We start from the raw sequence: 23,991 nt of genomic DNA, 5'->3' as shown, positions 1-23,991 counted from the left end.
TATAGCTCTTTATAGCCTAGAAGTCATGTGTTCACTGCACAAAATCACATATCAGACCCCCCCACCTACTTTACTTGGCTATAAATGTGGAAAACAAAAGGGGTCTAATACGTGAGTAAATATGGTATACTGGTAAATATGGAATGAAAAATCAACAAGAAGAAAAGCAAGACAATGATGCTGACTACAGTAGAAAGCAATAACAACTATCAAATTGGAGGCCAAAACCTGGGAATTGTGATAAGCTTCAAGTACTTGGGAAGCAAACCATTGCAGGATGCAGGGGTCAGTAGAAGGATACAGCAGGGAAATGCATTTCACCAGAGTGTGACGAAAATTATTTGGAAGAAAGAAGCACCGAGGAAGCATAAAGAAGTCATTTTTAAGATATATTACTGCTTCTTACCGACATATGCACCAGAAACATGGATACTGATGAAAAGACAAGAGAGTAAAATCCAAGCCAGTGAGACAAAATTTTGCAAATTATGACAGAAAAAGACAAAAAAGGATAAAGTAAGAAATAAGGAAGTTAGGAAGGAAATCAGCGTGGAAAATTTGCTAACAGAATGGACAGAAGTAAACGAAAATGATCTAGACATGTTAAGAGGATGGAAGAAGGATGAACACCAACGTGGATGATGGAACCTAAGATTAAAGGAAGGAGAACAAGAGGTAAACCTGTATAAAGCTGGCTCTTCTCTATCAGGAAGAGTATACAGTATAATAAGAAGGAACCTGGATTGGAACTGCACTGGTGGACAGATAGAGGAGGATGAAAAGGTGTCATTAATGTCCCAACACGGCTGGAGTCGGAAAAGGGAAACTAATGACGATGATGATGATGATGATGAATGTGACCATAGCTTGTGGTGTAAAATACCAACAGTTCAACAAAATTACACACAAGAGACCAATGTTTCGCTCAAATGACTCCTGAAGTGCCCTGACTTAACATGAGCTCCTCAAACAACCATATACTCTAATATGTAAATTATTTTCCATTCACATTTTCTTTTCACATTTTCTTTTCACATCTTCTACCAGAAAAAGCTGAACTAATGGAATACACGATCAAGCAATCAATAACAACTATAAAATATATATTAAAAAACACAAATATGTCAGGATGCATAAAAGCTAAATGAGTAACAACGGAAATACACTTTGACTTCACTGAAGAATAAGTGTGATCTCGGACTGGAATAAGAGCATGAAAGACAATTTCTTACATACGTACAGAATACAACTAATTGATGTTACTGTATGAGCATTCTTCTGTGATGTGATCATGACCTTTGAATTATCACGCTCTATTGCTAGGGATAATAAGGTTTAACAACCTATCATCTGCTACGGGCACTTGCTGATCTTCACTCCTATCATCACTGACTGCATTTTCAAGAAGAGTTACCATTGTCTGCTTGCCTGTAGAAGGCGCTCTCTGCTCAGTATTGGAGGGGAACATAACATGATATACTCCCTTGTCTTCGGAATCTTGCTCGTCTTGCTCCCGCCTATCCAGGGGCATCACAATAATCTCTATTGTTGGTACATTGTCCGATGTAGACTTGTTCACTTGTTTCTGCGATTTCACTTTCCTCTGCTTCTTACTGCGAGGTTCTGGCTTCGCTGTTGGCATGGCGGGAGACTCCTTGCCTTCTTGAGAAGAGTCCTGCTCTTCCGGGGGAGAAGTGCATTTGTGTGCAGTTAGCTCAGCTTTCTTCTTGAAATTCTGTTGAAAGAAAATATGTCACCTTAAAATGAGTTTACTGAAAACAATGACAAGAAAATTAGCATTTTTATGACTAGAATGATATCAGTGTGGTTCATGTTTGTGTGTTACTGTAGTCACGTCCTAGTTCGTAAACCATGGGCAACGGCTGAGTGGCCTAGTAAGTGGTCCTGAGAGTCGGGATACCAGTTGCTATGGAATGGGAGTGGGCATCTCGGACATATTCTGAGTCCTGGCCCTCCTTGTGCTCAGGCGGCTAGGACTATAAAATCCACCGGTGGTCCATAACCCGTTAGAGGAGAGATCCTCACTTGGACTATGTGCAAGTAGGGTAGAATCCTGCTTCATGAATTTACTGAGCTCAGAACATTTTAAGCAAGCCTCGGACCTATGGGAGTAACGGAGTCCCACTCCCATTTAGCAGGCGAGGGACTCCCTGGAAACAACTTGGCGAACGAAATGGAATTCGATGGGGAGCTATTAATATTAATGGGGCTTATGGAAGAAAGAAAGCAGAACTGGCTGAGTCAGCAAAGAGGATGAATCTGGATGTGCTAGGAGTAAGTAATATTCGGGTACCGAGCTCGATAGCTGCAGTCGCTTAAGTGCGGCCAGTATCCAGTATTCGGGAGATAGTAGGTTCGAACCCCACTGTCGGCAGCCCTGAAAATGGTTTTCCGTGGTTTCCCATTTTCACACCAGGCAAATGCTGGGGCTGTACCTTAATTAAGGCCACGGCCGCTTCCTTCCCACTCCCAGCCGTTTCCTGTTCCATTGTCGCCATAAGACCTATCTGTGTCGGTGCGACGTAAAACAACTAGCAAAAAAAATAAAAATAAAAAAAAATATATATATATATATTCGGGTAAGGGGAGATAACGAGGAAGAGATAGGAGATTATAAAGTGTACTTGACGGGTGTTAGAAAGGGAAGGGCAGAGTCTGGGGTGGGGCTCTTATCAGGAATACCGTTGTACGCAACATAATTTCTGTTGGGCACGTAAATGAGCGAATGATGTGGGTAGATTTGTCAGTTGGAGGAATTAGGACTAGAATTGTGTCCGTGTATTCACCATGTGAGGGTGCAGATGAGAATGAAGGTGACAAGTCTAATGAAGCATTGAGTGACATCGTGGTCAAGGTCAACAGCAAGGATAGAATAGTGCTAATGGGCGATTTCAATGCGTGAATTGGGAATAGAACTGAAGGATACGAAAGGGTGATTGGTAAATGTGGGGAAGATATGGAAGCTAATGGGAATGGGAAGCATTTGCTGGACTTCTGTGCTAGTATGGGTTTAGCTGTTACGAATACATTCTTCAAGCATAAGGCTATTCACCGCTACACATGGGAGGCTAGGGGTACCAGATCCATAATAGACTATATCTCAACAGACTTCGAATTCAGGAGATCTGTTAGGAATGTACGAGTTTTCTGTGGATTTTTCGATGATACAGACCACTATCTGATCTGTAGTGAACTAAGTATCTTTAGGCCTAGGGTAGAGAAAGCGAAATCTGTCTGCAAACAAATAAGGGTAGAAAATCTCCAGGACGAGGAAATTTGACAGAAGTACATGGAAATGACTAGTGAGACGTTTCGAACAGTAGACAGTAAGCAGGTTCAGGATATAGAAAGTGAATGGGTGGCATACAGGGATGCTGTAGTAGAAACAGCAAGGGAATGCCTAGGAACAACTGTGTGTAAAGATGGGAAAAGGCGAACATCTTGGTGGAACGATGAAGTGAGAGCAGCTTGTAAACGTAAAAAGAAGGCTTATCAGAAATGGTTCCAAACAAGGGCCGAGGCAGACAGGGATTTGTATGTAGATGAAAGAAACAGAGCGAAACAAATAGTTGTTGAATCCAAAAAGAAGTCATGGGAAGATTTTGGTAACAACCCGGAAAGGCTAGGTCAACCAGCAGGGAAACCTTCCTGGACAGTAATAAAGAATCTTAGGAAGGGAGGGAAGAAGGAAATGAACAGTGTTTTGAGTAATTCAGGTGAATTCATAATAGATCCCAGGGAATCACTGGAGAGGTGGAGGGAATATTTTGAACATCTTCTCAATGTAAAAGGAAATCATCCTGGTGGTGTTGCGAACAGCCAAGCTCATGGGGAGGAGAGAAATTATGTTGGTGAAATTATGCTTGAGGAAGTTGAAAGGATAGTAAATAAATTCCATTGTCATAAGGCAGCAGGAATAGATGAAATTAGACCTGAAATGGTGAAGTATAGTGGGAAGGCAGGGATGAAATGGCTTCATAGAGTAGTAAAATTAGCATGGAGTGTTGGTGAAGTACCTTCAGATTGGACAAAATCAGTAATTGCACCTACCTATAAGCAAGGGAACAGGAAGGATTGCAACAACTATCGACGTATCTCATTGATTAGTATACCAGGCAAAGTATTCACTGGCATCTTGGAAGTGAGGGTGCAATCAGTCGTTGAGAGGAAGTTGGATGAAACCCAGTGTGGTTTCAGACCACAGAGAGACTGTCAGGATCAGATTTTCAGTATGCGCCAGGTGACTGAAAAATGCTACGAGAAGAATAGGCAGTTGTGTTTATGTTTCGTAGATCTAGAGAAAGCATATGACAGGGTACCGAGGGAAAAGATGTTCGCCATACTGGGGGACTATGGAATTAAAGGTAGATTATTAAAAGCAATCAAAGGCATTTATGTTGACAATTGGGCTTCAGTGAAAATTGATGGTAGAATGAGTTCTTGGTTCAGGGTACTTACAGTGGTTAGACAAGGCTGTAATCTTTCACCTTTGCTGTTTGTAGTTTACATGGATCATCTGCTGAAAGGTATAAAATGGCAGGGAGGGATTCAGTTAGGTGGAAATGTAGTAAGCAGCCTGGCCTATGCTGACGACTTGGTCTTAATGGCAGATTGTGCCGAAAGCCTGCAGGCTAATATCTTGGAACTTGAAAATAGGTGCAATGGGTATGGTATGAAAATTAGCCTCTCGAAGACTAAATTGATGTCAGTAGGTAAGAAATTCAACAGAATTGCATGTCAGATTGGTGATACAAAGCTAGAACAGGTCGATAATTTGAAGTATTTAGGTTGTGTGTTCTCCCAGGATGGTAATATAGTAAGTGAAATTGAATCAAGGTATCGTAAAGCTAATGCAGTGAGCTCGCAATTGCGATCAACAGTATTCTGTAAGAAGGAAGTGAGCTCCCAAACGAAACTATCTTTACATCGGTCTGTTTCCAGACCAACTTTGCTTTACGGGAGCGAAAGCTGGGTGGACTCAGGATATGTTATTCGTAAGTTAGAAATAACAGACATGAAAGTAGCAAGAATTATTGCTTGTACAAACCGGTGGGAACAATGGCAGGAGGGTACTCGGAATGAGGAGATAAAGGCTAATTTAGGAATGAACTCGATGGATGAAGCTGTATGCATAAACCAGCTTCGGTGGTGGGGTCATGTGAGGTGAATGGAGGAGGATAGGTTACCTAGGAGAATAATGGACTCTGCTATGGAGGGTAAAAGAAGTAGAGGTAGACCAAGACGACGATGGTTAGACTCTGTTTCTAATGATTTAAAGATAAGAGGTATAAAACTAAATCAGGCCACAACACTAGTTGCAAACCGAGGATTGTGGCGACGTTTAGTGAATTCACAGAGGCTTGCAGACTGAATGCTGAAAGGCATAACAGTCTATAATGATAATGTATGTATGTATGTATGTATGTATGTATGTATGTATGTATGTATGTATGTATGTATGTCAGTTTGGAAAAGCCTACAAGGACTGAAGGGCAGGTTGGGAATACAAAAATCATTTCAAATATTAAAGGTCTGTGTTCTTCCTGGATGGTAGTATAGTAATTTAAATCAAATCAAGGTGTAACAAGGTTAATTTAGTGAACTTGAAGTTGTGATCAATGATATTGTACAAGAAAGAAGTCGGCTCTTGGACAAAATGTTTATATTGGCTTGTTCTCAGAAAGCCAGGTGGACTCAGGATGTCTTATTCGTAAGATGGAAGTAATAGACATGAAGGCGAAGAGAATGATTACTGGTTAGACAGCTTTTCGTGATTTAGATATAGGAAGTAAAGAACTAAATGAAGCCAAAGAGCTAGTTACAAATAGAGGATAGTGGAGGCACTTAGTTATTTCACAGACTTTCAGACAGAACAATGGAAGGTATGGTGGTCTATAACGAAGATGTCTGTTCCATAGTTTTAACATTAAATAGTGGGGAGTAGAACTCAAATCTTGTTTTAATGAATGATAATTTTGCAAATACTGAAAGCTGCTTTTGTATTTTATCAATCTGATGTGTTCAATATCTGTGGAAGTCCAGATAACAAAATCATATTCTAGTTTTGAACTTGATAATCTACACTGTCAGAAAACAAAATCCCTGCACAAAGAAGGAGTCGTGCTAGATAAAGGAAATTCAGGAGACACGTTTGCATATTTGAAAGAGAACGCCTGTTCAAATTTGCGTGCTAGTCCATGAAGAGTGGTGCTAGTTATGCCACTAGGACCTTCCAAAGCAAGTTTGCTTTAAATAAGCACTGCACACTTGTGAGCGTTAAGTCATCGTCTGGTGTTGATGTTATTTAGATGTGACTCAAACATGCCTTTATGGAGAAGAAGAAGGCAGTATCAGCAGCTTACTGAATTTGAACTAGGCCATGTAATAGGGTTATGAGAAGGTGAATGTCCTTTCAGTAATATTGAAGAAACACTTGGCATGGATGTATCCACAGAGTAACGGTGTTGGCAAGAATGGTCACAGGCAGGCACTGTCTCAAGAAGACCGGGGTCCGGCCGCACGTGGGCCACTATGGAGAGGGAAGACCGCCGTATTCGCTGCATGGCTGTGATGGATCATACTGCATTTGCAGCAGCAATTAGAGCTTCAGTTGATACAGCGAACTGTAACAAATCGATCACTTGAGGGACAGCTCTAAGCCAGACACCCTGTAGCATTCATCCCACTAACTTTGAATTACTGCCATTCTTGATTTCAGTGGTGTCAGGCTAGAGATCATTGGAGGACAGACAGGAGATGTGTTGTGTTCTCAGATTAGAGCCATATCTGTCTTGGTGACAGTTGGTAAGGAGGAGGCCAGGTGAGCACTTGGAACCAAGCTGGCTGCGGCGTTGACACACTTGACCTATTGTACACCAGAAGTTATGGTCTAGAGAGCGATTTCCTTTGTCAATCGAAGCACTTTCATCCTTATCCCAAGAAATTTGACAGCAGATTTGTACACCAGACTGGTGACTAAACCGGTTGTGCTGTCTTCATTCGCAGTATTCAAGGGGGTATTTTCCAACAAGATAATGCTTGTCCTCATACTACTGCTGTCACCTAATGTGCTCTACAGTGTCGATCAGTTGCTTTGGCCTGCAACATCACCAGACCTAATAACTTGACCATATTAATGGTCTATAGTGAAATACTACTTACAGTGACAATCTTACTGCACTGAAAAGACAGGAGATAATAGAAAAGTAGACATTATGTAATATTTCAACTGTGTAAGTAATGTTTTGATAATAATTGAACATCTAATTATTTTATAATTTTAAGAAAGTAATTGGAATTTGTAAAATACTAGTTTGCTGAAGAAGAGAATCATCTTTTCTCAAAAGATGTACAATTATATGATATATATATATAATAATTTTTTTGAATAGTATTGATAACGTGAGCTCAGTATCTCCTGTTTCTTCAGTGCAGTAAGACTGTCATATCACCCGATCTTTCATCCACTGAGCATGTATGCAACATTCTGGGACGACAAATTCAGCGTTACCCAATACCAGCATTATTCATTGCTGAATGGGCTGACCAAGTGCAACAGGCACGGAACTCCATCCCACAAAATGAAATACAACACCTGTACGACACAATGCATGCTTGCATTCAAAATTGTGGTTATAGTGGTTATTAATGTACCACCATGTCACATATCTTCTCATGCATACTTGAACCACTGATCTGGAAACTTCAATCACATAAATATGTTACCTAAATTACATTTCTCCAAACTAATGTCTTCTTGGTATTGGGATTTCATTTTTTGTCAGCGTATATTACTGTAATACTGTGACAATGAAGGCCGAGTCTTCAGAGAAGCTGGCCAAACCAAAATACTGGTGGAGCAGCAACAATGTGGGTAAGTCACCAGCATTGGCAAATTGCTGAGGCTTGCGATAAGGAAGTTCCTAGAAGAAGCTAACTGACAATGAAGAATGTGCCCAGAATGAGCTGGAAATGGAAACAAAAAGTTTGTGCACTGTGTTCAACCAATCATGAGTAAAAACTGTGCTGAGTGGAAAACTCAAGCGCAAGTAAACTTGTATATAACTGTGATGATAATGACGATGATAACGATGATGTCCCCCTCGATGTAGCCATCAATATCCTGGCATTATTATTATTATTATTATTACTATTATTTTCTTGAGTGTGCACTGATGCGACCAGCTAATCCAATCTTAGACTTGAATATCTGTTTGCACTGCGAACAGAACAATTGCCCAATGCCATAGAAGTACGAATATGATAAATTTGGCCTAATTATTTTGAGATGGCACTTCAAATAAAGATCTTGAAGACCCACCCATTCATAGGTTTGGACACCCACCTCAATCTCCTTCGTGCTACTCTGGCCTTAACTGTGCATGTGTCTCCGAATAGCTAACTGATATGCTGCACATCGTTAGGTGTCACTTCAGGACGTCTTTGTAACCCAGGTACTGACCACCAACCTTACGTTTACCACTCTGAAGTTCTGAGTAGAATACTGATTCTGGTAGTCTGCATCAATATGCACACCAAATGTCCACACCATCTCAATTGACCTATCAGCAGGGACTCCATGCCATACATGTTGGATCTTTGCAGAATCTCGGAGTTGGGTATATAATCTTACCACTTCACTCACAGAATTATCCTTATACATTTCATGTGGAAACTGTCTAAACATTGAATATCTTGTTTATATAGGCACCAGGTCCGTGAGGCATACAAATGAATGGGTTTGTCTTGGTTTTTAGCTGTAAATCAGTGATTTCCAAACTCATTGGTTGAGCTTGTCAAAGGTAGCGGCAGCTTTAGCAATACGTGCAGCAATCTCAGTTTCCAGCTGTGAATCATAACTTCCCAGGTCTCAAAAAGATGTCACCTCTTCAAGTTGCTTTCCAGCTAGTGCTCCAGTTACTCCGGTACACACACCGATCACAAAGCCAAATTTAAGATATGAAATGTCTACATTGTCAACATATTGCTGTAAATTTTTCACTGTATCAGCTACAAGGCATAAGCTGACTGCATAGCAAATCTTGAGTATACGTATTCGGAAGAATTTATAGTAAGACATAGTTCAACCATGTGTTAAGTTAACATCCCCGTTTCCCCCATGTTAAATATCATAACATATGCTAACTGTTCCAAAATGGCTGCTGTGAATCATGTTTTAGATGTGGAATTGCTGTATTTATATCCTGTGAACAAGGAGGAAAGGTTTTGCGATGTAGTGATTTTAAAAATATGACAGAGGCAGAATTCATACAACGACACAGGTTAGAGACGTAATTCACAAAATTTGTGCGAAGTTAGAATATCCCATGAACCGAAACTTTCCTCTTTTTCCCATGCTGTAAGTACTGATAATTTTAAGATTTTATCCTACTGTCCTCTTTCATGTAGTGATTGGAGACAATGCGGTACCTTCAAAAGCTACAGTTGGTAGAACTGTTAGCAGAGTTTCTGCAGCCATAGCACCCATATGGAATAGATACCTCTATCTTCAATAGAACATCAATACATTAATAGAGATTTCTATGAAAAATGCTGTTTTTCTGGTGTTTTAGGTGCAACAGATTGTACATTCCTAAGAATCCAATCACCTTAAGGCAAAAGAGCTGAAATATATCACAATCAGAAGGGTTAATTTTCTATTAATGTTCAGGTGATTGACACTAACATGCTATTTAATTTTTAACATGGTTTTTAATAATAATAATAATAATAATAATAATAATAATAATAATAATAATAATAATAATAAAAAATGTACCAGGCGGTACACCTCCACGCCGCTAGTTCAAATATTGCGCCAGTTGAAACTCCCCTACAGGAGAAAGCCTGAACTTTAAAAACCTGTATTAACTCAACAGTTTCTCCAAAGATGGCTCTGTGTGAATTTTGATGTGTTTTTGTTTGTAATTGACCAAGAAGTGTGGACATTCTCTACCAGATGTCTCTACTAAAAACTATGATTATGCACTCTGGTGCAAAGGAATGAACTTTCTTGAAGAAATTTTGTATTCTTAAGTTTTGTCTTTACTACATTTTGTTCTGTTATTTTCTGGGTTGGCAATATTAATCTTTCTGTCCGCCAGTTTTGAACTCAGCCAATCCCGAATTTATTTAATTAATTTTTGACCAATAGTGTATGTCTTCTTCGATATGGATATGTAGCTCTAAGCTATCCAATAAAGTTGAGGGGGTGTGTCTATTCATTCTTGAAAGGTCTCAAATTTTCCACAAGGGTATTAAAACTGCTGATTTTCTTGTCTCGGGGCCACTTCAGTAACATCTAACTTAGTGTGTGGATATGTAGCAGGGGGCGGGAAGCGCCTTTTTCTTCAAGCAGCAGCTCTTCAACAAGGTAATGGCCTGTTAACATCTTTATTTCTCGCTAGCTCAGCAGTTTAACTCTCGGGGAGGGTTCGAAACCTTTTAATATGTAACCTGCCACTTTAAAATGTAAATTCCTCTTCTGTCTATGTAAAAACTACAAATATCTTTTACTGTAAAGCGGGGATAGAGAGTGCTGTACCCTCTCGAGCTCCCCTTCATTTTTTAAATTGAGGTGACTACGTTTTCATAACCGTTTCTTCTCTTCCTTAATGTATTAAAGTTTTCTCATACGGGTCACCTCCCTAGCTTGGGACTAGCCCCTGTGTATCGGCCTAGAGCCACTTAGGTTTTAAAAGTGTATTTGGAGTGCACGTTCATGCCTCCAGTCCTCTCTGTACTTTGGGCCAGTAACTTAAACTGTTGTTTTATTTTCATTGCGAAGGCCCTGTAGGTTGGGTATTAAATACCCCTGTTTCCTTGTGTGCCTTGAGGGCAGATAGAAGTAAAATTCGTTGTGGCCTTTGATAGGCTTGAACTTTGAAAGCAGGTCTGCTCTTTCCTAAATTTGACTTCTGTGTGCCTCTAGGAGGCTTAACATTGTAATTTGGAGCAAGTGCTCCTTGGCATGACGGGGTTTTCTACCCCTTTGTTCAATTTTGTACCTTGGTAAAGTTGGGCTAATAGCTCAAGGATTGTGATTGTGGGGCTCGAAACCCAAATCTTGTAACGAACTGTAATTTGTAATTTCTTAATTTGTTGATCTGCTACTTGGTACCTGTTATACTTTGTTATTGATTGATTTTGATAAGAAAATATAACCTTTGTTAAAGTTTTAAATTAACTTTAATTTTGTAGTTGAGACCTATTCCAGCCCGCACCTTCTTTTCACCTCTGCTGGTCCACGGGTATCTCCGTAACAAGTGGTAGCAGAGCGTGGTTGAATGGGTCTCAATTTAGCCCCTTTTGACGGCTAAAATTTGCTTTGTTTTGAACTCTAACAATTTTCTCCATCGCTGGAATTTTTCGATTTTTCCAAATTTGTAAAGCTCTGTCATCATGCCCGGCCCTCGCGATGTCCTCCATCCCAGCTATTTGCGCAAGGAGGAGTTGATCTATGAATTAACAATTAGAAATGTTCAATCTAGAGGCACGGTTGCGGCCGATACCTCAAAGCTTAAAGAGTCCCTTGATTTGCCTATTTCCATCCCCACTTTGGGAGAGAAAGAGATTGACGACGCTCTCTCCACGATCACTGATAATACTACTGAGCTAGCATCTGTAGTTAGTTTTTTTGAAGAAAATGATCCATCACCTAATCAACTTAAACGTGTGCAAGCTAGATTGTTTCATTTTTCTAATAGAGTTAACGATCTGTTGTCTCTAAAGTTGAATGACATTCAAAGGAAGGAAGCTAGTGTTGTTCTCGAAAACCTTTCTGATTTGTCCGGTAAGGTTAGCCTATTGTTAACTGGGGCAGTCCCTCCCAAAACCGACCAACCCTCTACGGTAAACGTAGTTAGCGAGGAAGATTCTTCTAAAGGAGAAGAAAATAGGAAATCAGTAGGAGTTCAACAAACCTCGGCCCCACTAGACAATGAGTTTGAACGTCGTACCTCTTTGAATAATGCACCTTCTGAAACGGCTTCTCCGCCACTTAGGCCTCTACCTACTATGTCCCCTGGCTTCAGCAGTTTGCCCCATCCTTTAGCAATGTTGCTCAGAGGTATTTCTAAGTTTTCTGTCAACTCCACCAGCGACGTTAATTTCATTCTTAAGATTTTTCGTTGAATTTCAGGATCATGCACTTGTTTTTTCTCTTTCTCCGTGTCAAATCCTTCAAATTATTTACCCTTATTCCATTGGTGTCCTCTCAGACAAAATAGTCAGGGCAATTGCCGAACAATCAACTATTGAAGAGTTTCATGCATACCTTCTGGCAAATTTTATCCCCGCTCGAGCTTGGTCATCACTAATTCAAAAATAGTAGTACCGAGTACAGCGTCTGGATGAGAACCTTGCCGACCTTATTCAAGATATTAAATTCTACACCAGGGTATTTGCTCTTCATTTTCCTGAAGACCAGATTGTTCAGGCTATAGTGGAAGGAATCTTACAGGTCATACTTGTGTTTTGCGTCGTGTCCACAAACCTTCGCCGAGTTGGAAACTATGGCTGTCTCCGCGGAAGGAGTTAGGTACGTCGACACCTTACGTATAGATAAGAAATGTGTTTTTCCACCATTCAATACACAATTTATTTATTTTAATAGATTAAGCTAGTACCGGTTTCGGCTCTTTAACGGCCATCATCAGCTAGTACATGTTTTGTTTTAGCCATTAGACAATTCACAAGTTGTTATTGTATTAGGCATCCGGATGTCTAATGGTGATGATGGCCGTTAAAGAGCCGAAACTGGTACTAGCTTAATCTATTAAAATAAATTGTGTATTGAATGGTGGAAAAACACATTTCTTATCGACACCTTACATGTCGCGAAAGAACCCCCCCCATTCCCTAGTAATTTTCAGCCTCCACCTCGCCGACCCGTCACACCCCATAAATGTTACGCTTGCGGGTCGCCTGACCATCACCGGAACAAGTGTCCTTTAATTAAATCTAGTAGGACAAATAATGGAGCAGTTTCCTCCCAAGGCTGCTTTAAATGCGGCGCTTTTTCTCATATTGCCAAGAATTGCCCGAATTCAAATAGCACCCCCTCCTGCTCAACTTCTGGTGCAACTTCCACCAACGCCAATAATAAAAAGTGACTAGTGGCATCGGCTGAGTCCGTGACTTCCTCTTCCCAAGGCTCAGCCCCGGTTAAACCTGATGAAAATTCAGGGAAAAGTCGGAACTGTTCTACATTACCATTTGAATGTCCCAAAAAATGTCTTAGGATTGCGGCGGACACCCCCGCACCTGTATCATTTCTCAAAACTGAACTGAATAATGAGCCTGTAACTGCTCTTTTAGATTCAGGCAGTGTTTGTTCCATTATTTCGGCTGAATGGTATTCCAAATTGAAATCTGTTTGTAAACTTCCTGAGTTTTGTCTTCGGTTCAATGCGTTTCGGCAAACTCCTCTCCATTAGAAATTTTAGGGTTTCTGTATGCCAAAATTAGAATTGCCAAATTTACTTGGAAATTTAAATTGTTTGTGGCTAAGCACTTGTCTTGCCCCATTATATTGGGAGCGGACTTCATGTCTCACTCTGGTCTAGTGCTCGACCTTCAGAGCAAGTCGTGCACTTTCAAATTTGCTAGTAATTCCAAAATCCCTTTATTAAAATGTAGTTCTGTGTCGTGTTCATCTGTTTCCCCTACCCAGGATATGTTGTTAGACCTTAGACATCAACCTGAGGAGCAGGCAGAGAGTATTCGTAAGTTGTGTCAGTCGTTTCTGGATGTTTTCTCCGAGACTCTTGGTGTTACTGACCTTATCGAATACAAGATTGAGGTGACTGATTCGATTCCGGCCCGATTTCCACCTTATAGGCTGTCTCCACCCAAAATGAAAGCTTTGAAGGAAATCATAGATCAGATGTTGAAGGATGGTATTATTCGGCCCTCTAAGTCGGCGTATTCTTCGCCTATCTTCCTAGTCCCGAAACCACAAGGTGGCTTCAGGCCTGTGATTGATTATAGGGCTCTCAATCGGAAGGTGGTGTTACAATCTGTGCCCCTTCCCGACCTTCATTCTTGTTTTTCATGGTTTCATAAAGCTAAGTTCTTCACCATATTAGACCTCAATCAGGCTTATAACCAGATACCGCTAGCAGAGGAATCTAAACACCTGACAGCTTTTGCCATAGATTGGAACTTGTACGAATACAACCGCGTGCCCTTCGGGCTCCCCACGGGAGCAGCTGTGCTTACGAGACTGCTAGATAGGGTCTTCTCCGATATCAAATTCGAGTACCTATACCGTTATCTTGATGATTTCGTCGTATTTTCTGAGACCTTTGAAGAACACCTTGATCATCTGAATGAGGTCCTTAATCGTCTTCATAAGGAAGGGTTAACAGTTAAGCTGTCCAAAGTTGCTTTTGCTAAGCCTTCTATGTCATTTCTAGGGCACATTGTGTCGCTGTAGATCATTCTAGAACACAGGCCATCCGTGATTTCAAACCTCCCAAGAACATCAAAGGTATTGCTAGGTTCATTGGTATGGTGAATTTCTTCAGGAAATATATTCCATATTTCGCCAATAGAGCGGCGCCCTTGAACTTACTTCGTAGGAAAGGCGTCAAATTTGAGTGGGGACCTTCTCAACAAGCCGCTTTTGAAGATCTCAAATTAGCTCTGTGTAATGCCCCTGTTCTGGCTATGCCTGATTTCTCGAAGCAATTCATCGTCCAAACCGACGCGTCGTCGTCGGCGGTGGCAGCAGTCCTTCTTGAAAAGACTGAACTAGGGAGGCGACCCATCGCCTATGCATCTAGGACTCTATCGACCCAAGAATCCAAGTATTCCATCTACGAACTTGAAGGTTTAGCAGTTTTGTTTGCTCTAGAAAAGTTCCGCCCCTATCTGGAACATGTCAAGTTCGACTTGGAGCCTTAAGTTGGGTCTTAGGTAGGCCGCGTCGTACTGGTCGTATAGCCCGGTGGGCCATCCGAATTTCTGCCTTCCAGTTTGACATTAGGCATATTAGAGGTACTGAAAACGTGGTTGCTGACGGATTAAGCCGTATGTTTTCTAATGATGTAGAGACCCCTGAACAGGTTAATAGTTCTTCACCTCCTGAGTCCATATTACCTGAGGTTAATGCCATTCTAACAGATGCTCCCATGTTGTTTAGGGATCTTGAGAAATATCAACGTGAAGATCCGACGCTGGCCCCTATCATGGAAACCCTTTCTTCTGGGGAACATATTGTCCCTTATGTATTGAGGAATGGTGTTTTATGTTGTCCGTCGGGGCATGATAAGAAGATGAAAGTTGTGGTTCCAGCTGTCCTCGTGCCCATGATCTTCAAGTACTATCATGAGACCCCATTAGGGGGGCATTTAGGTATCTTCAAAACTAGAGAAAAGATCCGAGAAATGTTCATTTGGAAGGGTATGGACGGAGAAAGCCGTGAATTAGTAAAAGCTTGTAAATCTTGTTGGCTTAGTAAACCCACCATGTCCACTAAGCAAGGGCTTTTGTCTTCTCATCAAGCGTCGCACCCCATGGAACGTCTTTACATCGACTACGTAGGACCCTTCCCCCAGTCAAAGGGGAATGCCAACAAGTTCATCCTTGTGTGTGTAGATGGCTTCACTAGATTCTCATGGTTATTTCCTAGTAAGCTGGCTACTGCTCAGTCTACTATTTCTTGTTTAAATTCTATTTTTGTTTCTTTTGGTCCGTGTCAATATATTGTGTCTGATAATGCTAAAGCTTTCACATCCAATCTCTTTCGTATATTCTGTTTAGATTTGTCCATCTCTCATGTGACTACTTCTGCTTACTATCCTCAACCATCTCTAGCTGAACGGGTCAATCGTAATCTGAGGTCAGCTCTTATTGCCTATCATCACGACGATCATTCGAGGCGGGACACGTCCCTGCATTGGTTAGCTTTTGCTTTGAATTCGGCGGTTCATGAATTCCATAAATTTACTCCGGCTTCTTTGATGTTCAAGTTTGTTCCCAACACGCCGCTCTCTAACCTTTGGTCTCTGAGTGATCTTCTACCTGAGACAATAGATCCTGATAATATTAAAGATCTTTGGAAGAAGGTTAAGGCCAATTTTAAAATTTCTAATGAAAAGGTTAGGGAAAGGTATGATCGTGGACGGAGGCCCACCAACTTAAAGGTAGGAGACGAAGTTATGGTCAAGAATTTTGTTCCCGCGGGCAAGCTTGCCCCCAGATTTCATGGGCTGTGCACCGTCTTGGATTTTTTAACGCCGGTGACATTGTTAGTGAGCAATCCAGCCACCGAGAGAATCTTTAGGGTTTACCTGTCCCAGGTGAAACCTGTGTAAATTACTTGCTCATCGGATCTTTAACATCTTGTAAGAACCCCAAAAGGTTATATTTTTTCCTCTAAATCCTAGGCCTTCTGCCCCTTATAGTTTTAAATTTCGTTTTTTCTTTATCTGCTCTGTATAAATATTGTGAAACCTTCCCTGAGGTTACTCTGCTGTCCTCTCCGTATGGCTATTACCTAGCTCCCGTCTCCTGCTAAACCACACCAGTGGCATTAAAATAAAAGTTTCCACGCCGCTGGCCCCTCAGCCTCAACTCCAAGACAGTACCCTAAAACATTATATTCCAACAAAATTCTGCCGCCGAGATCTTAATGTTTCAGTGCCCCCGCAGCCGTGCGGCGCCGTACCGCCACTGAGGTGGGGTACGGGCCCACTCCACTCCAGTGAGGTCAACCAGTGTACGGCGAGCCGGAGCCCTCCTTCCAGCCAAGGCTGATGTGCGGCGCACCACCTGCAAACTGCTCGAAGACTGAAAAAAATCGTCGCGTCTGCAGCGTGCTGCAGCACGACTACCCCTCTCATAGTGCGGAAGAACGGTATCTCAGGGTATTTAAGGGCTCCGAGCGGCCTCCTCTGGATACAGACTGTGGCGGCAGGTCTTGCCGTCAAAAACCAATCAGCATCTTATGTACTTCTTCAGCTACATGGACATTCTATTTATGCAATTAATAATTTTTTGCTTCAATCAACCTGTCGTGGACTTAGAAAAATTTTCTTCCATGAATTAATGTTTTTGTTTCGCAATTCGGCTACTACAAAGAAACTCTAAGGCTGAATTTAAACTAGTCACATCCACCTATATCAAAAAACATCTGAGACTCCGACTACTGAAATGTTATATTTTCTCTTCTAAATTCTTCAACTCATCAGCAAAAAACTTGGACTTTGTTTCAAAACTTTTTTTTTTGTTTTCTTCGGTGTCACCCCTTGGAAGGAATTTTTTCTGGTGGGGGAGGTCTGTACCGGGCGGTACAAATCCACACCGCTAGTTCAAATATTGCGCCAGTTGAAACTCGTCTACAGGAGAAAGCCTGAACTTTAAAAACCTGTATTAACTCAACAGTTTCTCCGAAGATGGCTCTGTGTGAATTTTGATGTGTTTTTGTTTGTAATTGACCAAGAAGTGTGGACATTCTCTACCAGATGTCTCTACTAAAAACTATGATTATGCACTCTGGTGCAAAGGAATGAACTTTCTTGAAGAAATTTTGTATTCTTAAGTTTTGTCTTTACTACATTTTGTTCTTTTATTTTCTGGGTTGGCAATATTATTCTTTCAGTCCGCCAGTTTTGAACTCAGCCAATCCCGAATTTATTTATTAATTTTTCACCAATAGTGTATGTCTTCTTCGATATGGATATGTAGCTCTAAGCTATCCAATAAAGTTGAGGGGGTGTGTCTATTCATTCTTGAAAGGTCTCAAATTTTCCACAAGGGTATTAAAACTGCTGATTTTCTTGTCTCGGGGCCACTTCAGTAACATCTAACTTAGTGTGTGGATATGTAGCAGGGGGCGGGAAGCGCCTTTTTCTTCAAGCAGCAGCTCTTCGACAAGGTAATGGACTGTTAACATCTTTATTTCTCGCTAGCTCAGCAGTTTAACTCTCGGGGAGGGTTCGAAACCTTTTAATATGTAACCTACCACTTTAAAATGTAAATTCCTCTTCTGTCTATGTAAAAACTACAAATATCTTTTACTGTAAAGCGGGGATAGAGAGTGCTGTACCCTCTCGAGCTCCTCTTCATTTTTGAAATTGAGGCGACTACGTTTTCATAACCGTTTCTTCTCTTCCTTAATGTATTAAAGTTTTCTCATACGGGTCACCTCCCTAGCTTGGGACTAGCCCCTGTGTATCGGCCTAGAGTCACTTAGGTTTTAAAAGTGTATTTGGAATGCAAGTTCACGCCTCCAGTCCTCTCTGTACTTTGGGCCAGTAACTTAAACTGTTGTTTTATTTTCATTGCGAAGGCCCTGTAGGTTGGGTATTAAATACCCCTGTTTCCTTGTGTGCCTTGAGGGCAGATAGAAGTAAAATACGTTGTGGCCTTTGATAGGCTTGAACTTTGAAAGCAGGTCTGCTCTTTCCTAAATTTGACTTCTGTGTGCCTCTAGGAGGCTTAACATTGTAATTTGGAGCAAGTGCTCCTTGGCATGACGGGGTTTTCTGCCCCTTTGTTCAATTTTGTACCTTGGTAAAGTTGGGCTAATAACTCAAGGATTGTGATTGTGGGGCTCGAAGCCCAAATCTTGTAACGAACTGTAATTTGTAATTTCTTAATTTGTTGATCTGCTACTTGGTACCTGTTATACTTTGTTATTGATTGATTTTGATAAGAAAATATAACCTTTGTTAAAGTTTTAAATTAACTTTAATTTTGTAGTTGAGACCTATTCCAGCCCGCACCTTCTTTTCACCTCTGCTGGTCCACAGGTATCTCCGTAACAACAACAACAACAACAACAACAACAACAACAACAACAATAATAATAATAATAATAATAATAATAATAATAATGACTTTACATCCGACTAACTACTTTTATGGTTTTTGGAGATGCTGAAGTGCTGGAATTTAGTCCTGCAGGAGTTCTTTTATGTGCCAGTAAATCTACCGACACAAGGCTTACGTATTTGAACACCTCCATATACCACCGGATCGAACCTGCCAATCAATCAATCAATCAATCAATCAATACTGATCTGCATTTAGGACAGTCGCCCAGGTGGCAGATTCCCTATCTGTTGCTTTCCTAGCCTTTTCCAAAATGATTTCAAAGAAATTGGAAATTTATTGAACATCTCCCTTGGTAAGTTATTCCAATCCCTAACTCCCCTTCCTATAAATGAATATTTGCCCCAGTTTGTCCTCTTGAATTCCAACTTTATCTTCATATCGTGATCTTTCCTACTTTTATAAACGCCATTCAAAACTATTCGTCAACTTATGTCATTCCACGCCATCTCTCCGCTGACAGCTCGGAACATACCACTTAGTCGAGCAGCTCTTCTTCTTTCTCTCAATTCTTCCCAACCCAAACATTGCAACATTTTTGTAACGCTACTCTTTTGTCGGAAATCGCCCAGAACAAATCGAGCTGCTTTTCTTTGGATTTTTTCCAGTTCTTGAATCAGGTAATCCTGGTGAGGGTCCCATACACTGGAACCATACTCTAGTTGGGGTCCTACCAGAGACTTATATGCACTCTCCTTTACATCCTTAATACAACCCCTAAACACCCTCATAACCATGTGTAGAGATCGGTACCCTTTATTTACAATCCCATTTATGTGATTACCCTAGTGAAGATCTTTCCTTATATTAACACCTAGATACTTACAATGATCCCCAAAAGGAACTTTCACCCCATGAACGCAGTAATTAAAACTGAGAGGACTTTTCCTATTTGTGAAACTCACAACCTGACTTTTAGCCCTGTTTATCAACATACCATTGCCTGCTGTCCATCTCACAACATTTTCGAGGTCACGTTGCAGTTGCTCACAATCTTGTAACTTATTTATCACTCTATAGAGAATAACATCATCCGCAAAAAGCCTTACCTCCGATTCCACTCCTTTACTCATATCATTTATATATATAAGAAAACATAAAGGTCCGATAATACTGCCTTGAGGAATTCCGCTCTTAATTATTACAGGGTCAGATAAAGCTTCACCTACTCTAATTCTCTGAGATCTATTTTCTAGAAATATAGCAACCCATTCAGTCACTCTTTTGTCTAGTCCAATTGCACTCATTTTTGCCAGTAGTCTCCCATGATCCACCCTATCAAATGCTTTAGACAGGTCAATCGCGATACAGTCCATTTGACCTCCAGAATCCAATGTATCTGCTATATCTTGCTGGAATCCTACAAGTTGAGCTTCAGTGGAATAACCTTTCCTAAAACCGAATTGCCTTCTATCGAACCAGTTATTAATTTCACAAACATGTCTAATATAATCAGAAAGAATGCCTTCCCAAAGCTTACATACAATGCATGTCAAACTTACTGGCATGTAATTTTCAGCTTTATGTCTATCACCCTTTCCTTTATACACAGAGGCTACTATAGCCACTCTCCATTCATCTGGTATAGCTCCTTCGGCCAAACAATAATCAAATAAGTACTTCAGATATGGTACTACATTCCAACCCATTGTCTTTAGTATATCCCCACAAATCTGATCAATTCCAGCCGCTTTTCTAGTTTTCAACTTTTGTATCTTATTGTAAATGTCATTGTTATCATATGTAAATTTTATTATTTCTTTGGTCTTAGTCTCTTCCTCTATCTCGACATTATCCTTGTAACCAACAATCTTTACATACTGCTGACTGAATACTTCTGCCTTTTGAAGATCCTCACACACACACACTCCCCTTGTTCATTAATTATTCCTGGAATGTCCTTCTTGGAACCTGTTTCTGCCTTAAAATACCTATACATACCCTTCCATTTTTCACTAAAATTTGTATGACTGCCAATTATGCTTGCCATCATGTTATCCTTAGCTGCCTTCTTTGCTAGATTCAATTTTCTAGTAAGTTCCTTCAATTTCTCCTTACTTCCACAGCCATTTCTAACTCTATTTCTTTCCAGTCTGCACCTCCTTCTTAGTCTCTTTATTTCTCTATTATAATAAGGTGGGTCTTTACCATTCCTTACCACCCTTAAAGGTACAAACCTGTTTTCGCATTCCTCAACAATTTCTTTAAACCCATCCCAGAGTCTGTTTACATTTTTATTTACCGTTTTCCACCGATCATAGTTACTTTTTAGAAACTGCCTCATACCTGCTTTATCAGCCATATGGTACTGCCTAACAGTCCTACTTTTAAGACCTTCCTTTCTATCGCATTTATTTTTAACTACCACAAAAACAGCTTCATGATCACTAATACCATCTATTACTTCAGTTTCCCTATAGAGCTCTTCTGGTTTTATCAGCACCACATCCAGGATATTTTTCCCTCTGGTTGGTTCCATCACTTTCTGAATCAGCTGTCCTTCCCATATTAACTTATTTGCCATTTGTTGGTCATGCTTCCTGTCGTTCGCATTTCCTTCCCAATTTACATCTGGCAAATTCAGATCTCCCGCTACAATCACATTTCTTTCCATGTCGTTTCCCACATAGCTGACTATCCTATCAAATAATTCCGAATCCGCATCAGTGCTACCCTTTCCCGATCTGTACACTCCAAATATATCAAGTTGCCTATTATCTTTAGAAATGAGCCTTACACCTAGAATTTCATGTGTCTCATCTTTAACTTTTTCGTAGCTTACAAATTCTTCTTTCACCAGAATGAAAACTTCCCCTCCCACCTTTCCTATCCTATCTCTACGATACACACTCCAGTGCCGTGAGAAAATTTCTGCATCCATTATATCATTTCTCAGCCATGATTCAACTCCTATTACAATATCTGGTAAATATATATCTATTAAATTACTTAATTACTTAATTCTATTCCTTTCTTTACAATACTTCTACAGTTCAGCACTAACAATTTTATGTCATCCCTACTTGATTTCCAGTTCCCTGTTCCCTTATCACCGCTCCCTAGGCCATCCCATTTCCCTGAATGTACCTCCCTATTACCCTTCCAAACAAATTTCCTAACTTATACATACCACTGCGGTTAGGGTCAGAAGGCCAGCGCCTCAACCGTCTGAGCCACTCAGCCCAGCTTAACATGGTTTTAACAAACAACTTGTTAGTATTCATTTAACAACCATTAAAGAAACCAGGCCTTACAGAGTTATGAAGAAAATCTGTGACAAAACTTTTGTAGGACTTTTTATTTTGAATCCTACATCTGTGCTCCTTTTAACTGATATAACAAACAGTTTATAAACAGAAAAGAGAAAAGCTTTTCAGCTAAAAAACTGCAGGAGTAAGGAAGAAAATACACAAGGTCATTTTTGTAAGATATTTAATTCTAAATGCTGCATGAATTCTCTTTTTGATATGACAAACAGTTTACCTGTCATACTGGTTTCTAATAGGATGAAGCATGCATCAAAATACCGAAAAGTAATTTTTCCTGGAAAACTGACAGGTTAAGAAGAAAATGCACATGGACTTTTCTTTTTTTGTTGAATTGCATGTAGTTTTGGCAGGCACCAGTTTTAATATGGACTAACAGTTCAGGCTGCATATTCACTTATAATGGTCCCAGATGCACAATTTTCTCAACTCGCTCTAATTTTTATAAAATGACCTGCTTTTGTGATAAGCTATCATAATGATATACAGCCTATTATGATCTGGAGAGAGAAGCTTTCTAATGATGAAACAATTTCTGAAATTGGTGAGTGGCTCCTGAGATACAAACAAACAAACAAACAAACAAACAAACAAACAAACAAACAAACAAACAAACAAACAAACAAACAAACATTCTCTCTTTATAATATTAGTACAGATTTTGAAAAATTACTTGACAATAAACGAACGTCAATAGGGTACAATATAAGTGGAGTTGATGAGGGGGACCGAAGATAAGAGAAAAACACTAGACTTACTGTGCCACAATGTTCACACGAGAAGGCTTCATCTTCACAGTGATGCGACTTTTCGTGTTCTTTCAATAGGGACTGTTTGTTGAAGATTTTCTTGCACTTCCTGCACTGCGAAGGTTTCACTGCACTATGAGTTAGAATGTGAAGTTTTAATTTATCTGGAATCAGAAGGAAACATATAAATCTCAATAAAGTGCAGGTTATCATAAACTCTTTAAAAGAATGGAAAATAATGAGTTTTGACAATTAGGAATCTGAATCTGTCTCTAAAGGTAAGTCTCCATCATAAGCAGTCATCATTTCGGTTGTTTCATATCATATCAGAAGATAAATCAAACATGTTAAAAATATTGGTATTCAAGTTAAATTTTTCCATTTTGATAGGATTCTTACAGAGGCTTAAACAAGCATATGTTTACAATCACTCCATGACTAAGTGAAATTAAGTTTAAATTTTAAAGATCAAGTACAGTAGAGTATTCATGCTATTGGCTTTACGTTCCACTAGCAACTCTTACAGTTTTTGGAGATTCTGAGGCATCACAATATTCCCCCCCCCACCATCAGGACTTCTTTTACATGCCGGTAATTCTAATCATTATAAAGTGTCAAAGCCATCTTATTAAGAGTGCTGATGGTAATACTTATTATTATAATTAATCATATACAGTCGTATTGGCACACTAAATTTCATTTCAAAACTGGTTTTTGGACTCTAAGGTCCACCATCAGTGTATTTTAAAAACATCTGATTTTACATGAGTGTGTTGTCACATTGAGTTTTAAACAGTTAAAATGGAGCCCTGTTGAGATTAACATAAGAAGGGCTGGATTATCCTCGTGGTCAGGCTGTTGATCTAGTATTAGACAAACGTTCAGCTCTAAGTACGGAGCACGCTGGAAGCATATGATAATACGTCACCTCGACGTTGAGAACGTCATTTATCATCACCATCATTTCCCCGTTTCCAGCTGACACAGGGTAGCAGCAAATATGGTTCCTCTCCACTCCATCTTGTCTCTTCGTAATTCTACGGACATGAGGCTGATGTATCTGAGTAACTTCAAACACCATCAGATTGAGCCAGGATCATACCTGCTAAGTAGAG

At 40.1% G+C, this 23,991-nt stretch overlaps 1 protein-coding gene across 1 annotated transcript in view; it reads right to left on the bottom strand.

Moving 5' to 3' along the window:
- Positions 1-1,306: 1,306 nt before the first annotated feature.
- LOC136872318 (zinc finger protein 341) overlaps positions 1,307-23,991 on the bottom strand; it is a 230,771-nt gene continuing 208,086 nt past the window's right edge. The window contains exons 13-14 of the mRNA XM_068227436.1: positions 22,886-23,040; positions 1,307-1,735 (exon numbers count right to left, since the gene is read on the bottom strand). Of these exons, the coding sequence (XP_068083537.1) occupies positions 1,307-1,735; positions 22,886-23,040 (584 nt within the window). The remainder of the gene's footprint in view (positions 1,736-22,885; positions 23,041-23,991) is intronic.

This window comes from Anabrus simplex, chromosome 4, assembly GCF_040414725.1.
Source record: "Anabrus simplex isolate iqAnaSimp1 chromosome 4, ASM4041472v1, whole genome shotgun sequence".
Lineage (NCBI taxonomy): Eukaryota > Metazoa > Arthropoda > Insecta > Orthoptera > Tettigoniidae > Anabrus > Anabrus simplex.
The sequence above is the reverse complement of the archived record's forward strand: the minus strand, read 5'-3'. Positions and strand labels throughout refer to the sequence as shown.